General features: G+C 39.1%; 1 protein-coding gene across 1 annotated transcript; it reads left to right on the top strand.

Annotated features, from left to right (window-relative positions):
* Window positions 1-8,654: 8,654 nt before the first annotated feature.
* LOC109011540 (IAA-amino acid hydrolase ILR1-like 4) lies at window positions 8,655-9,208 on the top strand. The gene is made up of 2 exons (XM_018992791.1): window positions 8,655-8,672; window positions 8,810-9,208. The coding sequence occupies exons 1-2, from the start codon at window positions 8,655-8,657 to the stop codon at window positions 9,206-9,208; spliced, it is 417 nt and encodes a 138-aa protein (XP_018848336.1).
* Window positions 9,209-9,621: the final 413 nt, after the last annotated feature.

Below are 9,621 nucleotides of genomic sequence, written 5' to 3' on the forward strand. Positions count from 1 at the left end.
CAAATCAACGATTGATTGAAGAACTCTCTATTTTTTTTTAATCTTTACTTCTATAGGAAATCAAGAACAGAGCAGTTTTTCCATGCCTATTCTAAAATTTCAGAGGCCATTGTACAAGCTGACCATTTACTTGTACGAGTAATCTTACAACTTCTTCGCATGGCAAATGTGGTAAAACATCAAAGCCAGTCACAACCCAGCACAATAAACAACAGCTACACTTTATTTTTTAATCACTTCGTGACCACAAACATGATCAAGAATGAAAAAAAGAAGATCAAATTAGAGATGCAGGTTTAGGTTTGGAAACAAATGAGAGACGCAGGTTTGGGTATGGAAAAAAAATGAGAGATGTAAATTGCAGATGAGAGACGTCGATGTAAATTGCGACGGTTTGAAGGGGGTGAGTCGATCGAAGATGCATGTATAGGTGGCACCTCATAATTGGAGGCTATTGTTTGGGGAAAAACGGAGATGCATGTGTGAAGATTTTCTCTTGATTTAAATTTTAGCAGTGAAAAACAAAAATGGTGAACTGGTTATCCGGACCGAATTGGTAGATTTAGTTCGATTTAAAAACGGTTTAGACTGGTATCGATTTTTTTTTTTAAATTGGTTGAAGATTTTTTTTTAAATATTCGACTGGACCGATTTATATATATTTAATTTTCTATATTATATAAAATAATTTTATATTATATGCTAAATTTTTAATAAATATAACATTAAATTTAAAATCCTATTTTTCATATATAATAATAATCGAATAATATAATATTAATATAACATTTGATATAACATAAAATTTATTTTATAAATCTTAATATAACATTTAACATAACATTATCATTAGAAATTTTAATTTTATAATATAAAATTAATATAATATAAAATTTTAATTTTAAATATGAACATTTGATCATATGTTATTAATATAAACTATTTATATATATTTATTAAGGATAAATACATTTTATATCATAATAAATTATAATATATATTCTTTTTTATAAATACATTTTTATAAATTATAATATCATATAAAAAATGTATTTAACCATCATATTATCACCAACATATATAATCAAATATATAAATAAGTTATAGACTAACATATTATCACTAGCATATTATCACTAATATACATAATCAAATATTATATCACTATATGATACTATTATATATATATATATATATATATATATATATATATATACACACACACTAATGCTAATACTATTAGTAATCCACTATATATAAATAACTATATAAATAACTATAGTATTTGTAATTATACTATATCATCACTAACATATAGTATTAGTATAGTATACTAATACTATATATAATGGGCCATAATGGGGGCGTGGATTACTAATAGTATATATTAGTATTAATACTAAAGCGAGATTTAGATAGTGAGTTGATATGATATTAGTTGAGATGAAAGTTGAATAAAATATTATTTTTTAATATTATTATTATTTTAAAATTTGAAAAAGTTAAATCGTTTATTATATTTTGTGTAGAAATTTAAAAAAATTATAATAATGAGATGAATTGAGATTAACTTTGAATCCTACTCATCTATAGTGATTTTTATATATTATAATTTTTTTTAATTCTCTTCATATTTCTATTTAATAATTTTTTGATTATCTTCTTGATTTTTTTTTTTTTCTTGTTTGGAGATAACCCTTTTTATAGTATAGGGGTCATACTCAGTTTCAGTTAAAAATACTCGAATGTCCAAATTCAAGAGATGCGAAAAACACTTTTTATTTGAGAAAATTCTGATCATCATCTGTGACTATTAATATATTTATATATTTCTTTAATATTTTTAAAAATAAAACACCCACACAAATGCACTAGCGATCAAACGCAGTTGTCCCAGCAGCAGGACCCTTCTACTTGAGACACTTGTTGTTTACTTAAATTTAAATAATTGTTAGACCCCTATTTATAATATAAGAGTGAGTTTAGAAGCTATGACATAGGAATTATGTAATTACTTAGACCAAAATGCCCCCTTACAGATCCTATGTTAGATTGAAATACCTATCCTACAGATATTGATTTGACCATAGTGCCACTACTATAATTTTTGGATTAGGCTAAAATTTCACTGCCAAATATTTGAATGTATTAAAATACCCCTACAACAAATCAAATTAGAAAACAATACCTTGATCCAAATCAAACTAGTCGATCGAAGTCCAATAAGAAATCTCCACAATTATGACTCAGGGTGCGTTTAGATGTTAAATTGAGTTGAGTTGAAATGATAAAATATTGTTAGAATATTATTATTTATTATTATTATTATTTTAAGATTTGAAAAACTTAAATTATTTATTATATTTTATATTGAGATTTGAAAAAATTATAATGATGAATTGAGATAAATTTATTTTCTAATCGAAAGTCTGGGAATCTCCATCTTAGATCTCAATCAATCATAGAACATACACAATGGTGCCATGGGTATGAAAATCAGAGACACACGGCAACAACGTGGGTCAATACAACAAAAAAACCAAACTGATGGCAGTGCCGGTGCTATGGGTCTTTGGTGCTAAGATCCACGGCAACGATAGTGCTGTGTGTCGACATCAACCCACCGATAGACCCACAGCACCATCGTGGGTCCAACAACCCAAAGATGGACCACGGCGACACCGTGCATCCAGATCGACCTATGGACGCCTGTCACCGCTGTGCATCCAAATCGACCTAACTGAGGAGCACTTTGCCTTGCACGGTTCTCATCAGGGTAACGAGCATGAAGCCTCCCATGGTTCTCACCAAAGTGGCGAGCACTTTTGTTCTCACGGTGCTCAGTAGTAAGCACTTTTACTCTACATGATATTTCAATGGGGATGAGCACTTTGCCTTCCATAGTGCTCTCCTTGTATATGAGCAGTTTTAATGGTAATGCAATTACCACTTGTATTACAAATGACTTATTTCATGTATGTGTATAAAAGCCAGCGAGGAGATAGAAACAGATATCTGGAAGAACTTGCTTCTTGTAGTTTCAGGAGGCTTAGAGAAGAGAATTTTATAAGGAAGAGAAAAAAATAGTTGAACCTGCTCCTGGTGCTGATCTTGAAGGTCTTGAAGTTACACCTGCTCTTGGTGACGATCTTGAAGGGAATAAGCATGACGAAACTAGAAATGTTCCAGCTTACGCCACAATTTGGGGGATGCACCAAGTTCATACACAGTTCAAAATATTGCTGATGTTCCAAAGTCATTTGAAGAAAATAGTTTGACTAAAAATAAAGTTGAGAATATGGGAAGCAAGCAAGAATACGAGTGAAAAAAACAATATATGGAGAAAGAAGAAACAAAAGTTTAGAAGGAGATGTTCCAAGTCTTTGAAATGGCAACTCAGATTCTTAAATCTGTGTTTGCTTTTGACTTGTATTTGGGCAGTACTATTTTTCAAGTCTGTGCGAAATGCAAGTCTTGGGAACTTGGCTTCAAAGTGTTTGATGTAATGGCTGAATGGGTTGTGGCCCTTCACCCTAGAACAAAAACTTATGCTATGATTTTGTTTATTTTTTCATTTAAGCTCTTTGAAATACCAACTTGCTGGCCCTTCGACAGAGGAAAGTAATATCATGAGGAATTAAGTCGTCAGAGATATATTTAAGTGGCCCCTTATAATTTTTGTTCCATAGGTTGGATGACAATGATCTAAGGCTTTGCAAATAATGGGCTCTATGAAGAGTGTTGGAATATTGAAATTTGTAAAGATGCGTTGTGGTTTGGTGAATTTGAACTCCTTGCCATGCCAACCTTGTGGTTTGGTGAAGGAGAGAATGTTAGGAAGGGAAGTGAAGTGCAGAAGAAGATCAGAAGTGATGCGGAAGATTAGAGGAAGTGTTGTCGAGAAGGAGAAGTAATGAAAAAAAGTAGACAAAACAGTGCGTTGGAAGATTAGTGAAGTGATGCGTTTTAAACTAGTGGTAATTGTGAATAAACTTGTGAATGCTTGTATTACAAATGGTTTGTTTCATGTATGTGTATAAACGCCAGCAGGAAGATAGAAATAGATATTTAGAAGAACTTGCTTGTTGTAGTTTAAGGAGGTGGGATTTTCCCTCGGAGTAAAATCCATCAGTGTGCTTCTTGATTCAGTTCTTGTTTCTTTCTCTTTTTCTTGTTCTTCTCTTGCAACCCATAAAATTCATATTAGCAGACTTTGTTGTAGAATTCACTGACTTCCTGAAAGAGGTCCAAGATGCACCTCTGATGAATCCCTGGTAGGTCTTTGTTGATGGCCCATCCTGGAGAGGAACACAACTACGCGATCAGGCTAGCATTCAAAACCACCAATAATGAGGCAGAGTATGAAACATTGTTGGTTGGAGTAGCAATCACTCAGTCACTAGGTGCTGATAAAGTAGAAGTAAGTACCGACTCCCAAGTGGTCGTTATCCAGGTCCAAGGAGAGTTCATCATGAAAAGTGAGAAGTTAAAGAAATATTTGCTGATGGTATGGGGAAAACATGAGCACTTCCGCTACTTCCAGATCTAGCAAGTATCGAAGGGAGAGATCCAAAAGGTAGATAGGCCAGCATGAGCCATGTCTGGAAAAGAATACGCCCCTCTGCCAGAACATACGGTAATTAGAACGGTCGACATTCTCGCAGTAAGGTTCGAAATCTTAGAAGTCAGACGGGGGCTCCAGAATGGGTGATAGAGATAATCAAGTATATGGATGCAAACAAGCTCCCTGATAAGAAGTGGAAGGCGCGTAAGGTAAAAATTGGGCAGCGTACTTCACCTTGGTAGATGGGGTCATGTACAAATGGGACTACTCCACACCCCTCCTGAGGTGTGTCTCATTCAAAGAAGCGTGATACATACTGGCGAATATACAGGAAGGGGTGTGTAGGAACCATTCGGTGGGAAGGCATTAGCAGGAAAAGTGATCAAGGCAGAGTTCGTCCGAAAATGCTATAAGTGTCAAGTGTTCACCCCGATACCTCATTGCCCGCCAGAGGAGCTGCCATTAACCATGTCGCCCTGGCCATTTGCACAGTGGGGAATCGACCTGGTCAGACCCTTACCACCGAGTAAGGGAGGAGTAAGACTCATCAAATGGGTAGAGGCCGAAGCCTTGGCAACAATAATGACCAACACCATCACTCGATTCTTGTGGAAGATAGTGGTGTGTAGGTTCGGTATCTCCTGCTTCATCATCTCGAACAACGGGCGACAGTTCGACTGAAACTACTAACACGACTAGTGTAGAAACTTAGGAATCAAGTTCAGGTACTCATCTCCGAGACACTCCCAGGCTAACGGTCAACTTGGAGTGACTAATACGACACTGCTCGGGATATTCAAGAAGAAGCTCGCCAACAAGAAATGGGCTTGGGTAAAGGAGCTTCCCGGGGTCTTGTGGGCCTACTGTACCACGGTCAAGACACAAACAAGGGAGACCCCTTTCGCCCTCACTTATGGGGGTGAAGTAGTAGTGGTGCCTGTGGAAGTAAGAATGCCAACTACAGGGTTTAGCACTTTGACCAAAGCTTGAACGATGAAAAGTTGGAAGAGCAACTCGACCTGCTGGAGAAGAAGAGGCAAGAGGCCGAGATTTTTTATTTTTTTTTAAGAAGAGACGAAGATCACCTGTCCATGAGTGACGTCCTCCCAATTTTATTAAAAGCCCTCACTTATGGTGGAGGAAAACCGTGGTAATAAGCAGGATATTTGTGATTTACAAATAATGAAAGAAAAACATCCCAAGTCTAGAAAAAAAGACCATAAAAAAAACGTTACCATAAACAAACTAAACATGCCTAAGAAAATGCCCACAAACCCACTTAAAATCTAACATGGGGCAAACCCGCCTTATCCAACCGAAGCATGCCTTTCAACTTACGAGGCAACGAAATAAAATCATAAACAATTTTATTAAAACCTTCCTCGCCCTGTCTAGCAAGGAAATCTGCTGCATTATTCCCCTCGCGAAACTGATGTCCAATGGAGAAATTCATGTCTCTTAATAACATCAAAAGTTCATCCCAATAATCCCATAAATACCAAGCTGTGCACTTGCGACTACTCAACCAAGAGACAATCAAACTGGAGTCGCTCTCAATAATAATTTGAGTAAAATCCAATTCTTTACATAAAGCTAGTCCAGAAATTAAAGCTCCCAATTCAGCCTCATTATTCGTACCATGACCAAAAGAAGAAGAGAAAGCACATTTGAAAATACCTCTCTCATCTCGAATGACTCCTCCTCCACCACAGCTGCCCGGGTTGCCACGACAACACCCGTCTATATTCAATTTGATCCACCCAGCATTCTGTTTCCTCCAATAAACCAGTTTCGGAATAGGCTTTGCCTGATCAACGTAATGAACTTCAAGCGTGCGAAGAATAGCTCCATCCCTGGCCGAGATAGTCCAATGTTTCTCCATCAGAGACGAAATCTTCCGAATCCAAACTTTCACTACCAAACAGACTCTTGATGCCGATTCAAAAGAGTTTTCCATTTTGGCCTTACAGCGCCGCATCCAAAGCCTCCTGGTGACAAGAGACTCCATGCCTTCATTAACGCGTTTGCCGGCCTCTGGGGAGAGGATAATCTCCAAGTTGACCTCTAGTGGTGGTAGGAAGAACAGAGATTCCTTGGGAGTAGACTCCAAAAAGGCCGAGAGGAATGCCATCTTGAGTGGCTCCAAAAAGGCCGAGAGGAATGCCATCTTGAGTTCTTCCTCTCCCTGAGTGTGGATCTTGGTCCTCCCCGCATTGCCTGACGGGGTAGGAGATGACACTATTTGAGGAGCAAGAGAGGGGGTAATGACTCGGGGGACTTCAGCTGAGCCAGGCATGACTCGAATCCCCTAGGGTACCCCCATGGTGCCCTCGTTGCCTGGCGGGGTGGAAAGACGCGCGGTCTGAGGAGAAAGAGGTGGCGGGGTGGAGAAAGAAGTCCCCACCAAGACAGGAGATGGTCTCGGCCAAGGAACGATAGATGTAGCACCAGAAGGGCCCCCGATGGGCTCGAAACATGTCGTCGCCCACCCTAGGAGGACTGTCTGGGGGGAGGTGGTGAAGCCAAGTTAGAACTGCTATTGTAGGACTCCTTGACCCCAGGCTTCTTCCCTTTCCCCTCCAATTGCGGGCTAGGGGGCCTCTTATGGTCCTAGCATACTAGGGACTGCATTGGAATGCGGTGGCCCTCGAAACGAGTGGACTAGATATCAACCTATGTTGGCATCGGTCAACAGGGCGTCGGTGTAAACTTCCTGCTAATGCGACTTCACCCTGGCTCGAATAGTCGTTAATCAAGCCTCCTCCTCCTCCTTAGTTGAGGCTGACTAGTCCTCTTTGTCTTCAAGCACAAGCCCCCAAATGACACGGACATGGAATTCCTGCTGACTAGCTTTCAAGGTAGGGAACTCCCATCCTCTACCAAACATAAAGAAAACCGTTGAGTCTAGTTTTTGATATGGGAAAACTGAGACTCCAGGTAGGCAACCATTTGCCCCTGATGGGAGGGGAAGCTGCACAGATTCCCATCAATGCCTCAACAAGCTATGGGGGAGGAAGAACTCCTTAGCAGTAAGGTCTGGGTAGTCTGTCTCTGTGTCCTCCAACACTCTGCGCCAGACAATGCAGTAACACACAAGGATCTTCCACGCGTTAGGGTGGAGTTGTGAGGGAGCCAAGCAGAGGTAGTCGAGTACATCTCGAATTAGCCGGCAGAAGGGAAGCCGCACCCCATTCAAGAACATCAAGAGGAATAACGCCACCTGTGTGGCATAACCATTAGAATCCAAGGCTCCTTGATGGGCCACCGAGATCTCCAGCGCAACAGAGTTTGGCAACCCGTACAAGGATCTTAGCAACTATAGGTCGGTGGGAGTAACAACCGAATCCCAATGATGCCCCTCAAAGTACTATGAGGCACCACGGACCTCTGGAGAGTCCAAACCCCTTAGGGTCTTGTAAGAGTTTGTTAGACAGGAAGAGCATGCACCCCAAGAAGAAGGGCAAGAAGTGCTCTTGGAAGCCATGGAAAGAAAGAGAAGAATTGGTTAGAAGGAAGCAGAGGAGGGAAAGAGAAGAAGAAAGCAAGAAGGCCAGCAACACGCAGAGAATTCGAAAATTCAAGAGGGAATGAAAGCAAATGAACCAAGAGTGGAAGGAGTCTGGGTATAAATAGAAGTCCACACCGTATGGACTTACTCGGACTGTAAACTAACACGCGTCATAGGAGGAAAGGTGACAGGGTATGGATCTCGCGATTTGGGTTGCAAGAAACAATGTCGGAAGTTAAACGGGCGCACTCGAGAGCACGTCAGTCAGAAGTTTACGTTTAGCCGAGATGCCCTAAAAAATGGAAAAATTCCTACTGTACACGTGCGGTAAGAATTAGTGGGTTAATTGGAGGAGATATTCTCATCCCCCATTGGGTTGGACCTGACCTAGATACACTAAAGCCCATCCTAGCCCGAGTCGCATCCCTCTAACACGCCCAGTGACCATCAACATCCACTTTTTAGAAAATATTTCTTTTTTCCCCTCACCTCCACTCTCATGCTCGCACAACACACACAAGCACCGTTCTTGTTGTAATGAGTATATATCGCACAACATTTGTCTTGTATCTGTTGTCAATAATGCTTAGTGTCTTTAAGGTATATGTACATGTTTTCATCAATAAAGCTTTTCATTACTTATATATATATATAAAGAAAAAAGAAAACTTCTATGGGTGAAAGTTAATTAATTTTGTTTAGATGCAACATGCATGTGAGAGGTTATCACAAAACAGGCAAGTGTACACAGGTGCAATGCAACTGTCACTTTTAATGCAAATGATCAGAAGCCCTTTTACCCAGTGACTGTAAATGACAAAGATCTACACGAGCATTTCCAGAAAGTTGAAGGGAATATGCTAGGTGGCCATAACGTATTAGAAATGCAACCAATGATGGGAGCAGAAGACTTCTCGATTTATGCAGAGGTGATTCCCGGATACTTAGTCTACATTGGGATGAAGAATGAGACTAAAGGAAAGTTTAAACGGGGACATTCACCTTACTTTATGGTTAATGAAGATGCACTTCCTTATGGAGCAGCATTACATGCATCAGTGGTCACCAAGTACCTCCTGGAAAACAAGCCCAAACCTAATCTGCCAAAGGCTGTGAGCTTTCGTGATGAGCTCTAAGGTGATTTATTAAAGCATGTGAATGAAGCCTCTTGTTACTAATGCATGGGGAAATCTATTTACAAGATTGTTTATTGAGAAAAGTATTTTTTTTCTCACAATTAGAAGGCAAAGAACGCATACACAATATATATATAGCTATTCGAATTTCAAATTTTCTCAAAGTTCATAATTTGCAGCTTGTATATAAATATAACTATATAATAACACAAGAAAAAAAGCCAAAAAAAAAAAAAAAATACCTAGAGGGAAAAGTCCTCCAAAGCCACCAATTTCCGGTGCCATTTTGGCAATTCTACGAACAAGTTCGGAGCCAATATCTATGTCGACACTAGTATTCTTTTATGTTACACTCGCCGGAACTGTTCTCCGGCATTGAAAACACCCAATGGTAGCTATTTCTCAATCTTCTT

The sequence above is a fragment of the Juglans regia genome, chromosome 1, assembly GCF_001411555.2.
Source record: "Juglans regia cultivar Chandler chromosome 1, Walnut 2.0, whole genome shotgun sequence".
NCBI lineage: Eukaryota > Viridiplantae > Streptophyta > Magnoliopsida > Fagales > Juglandaceae > Juglans > Juglans regia.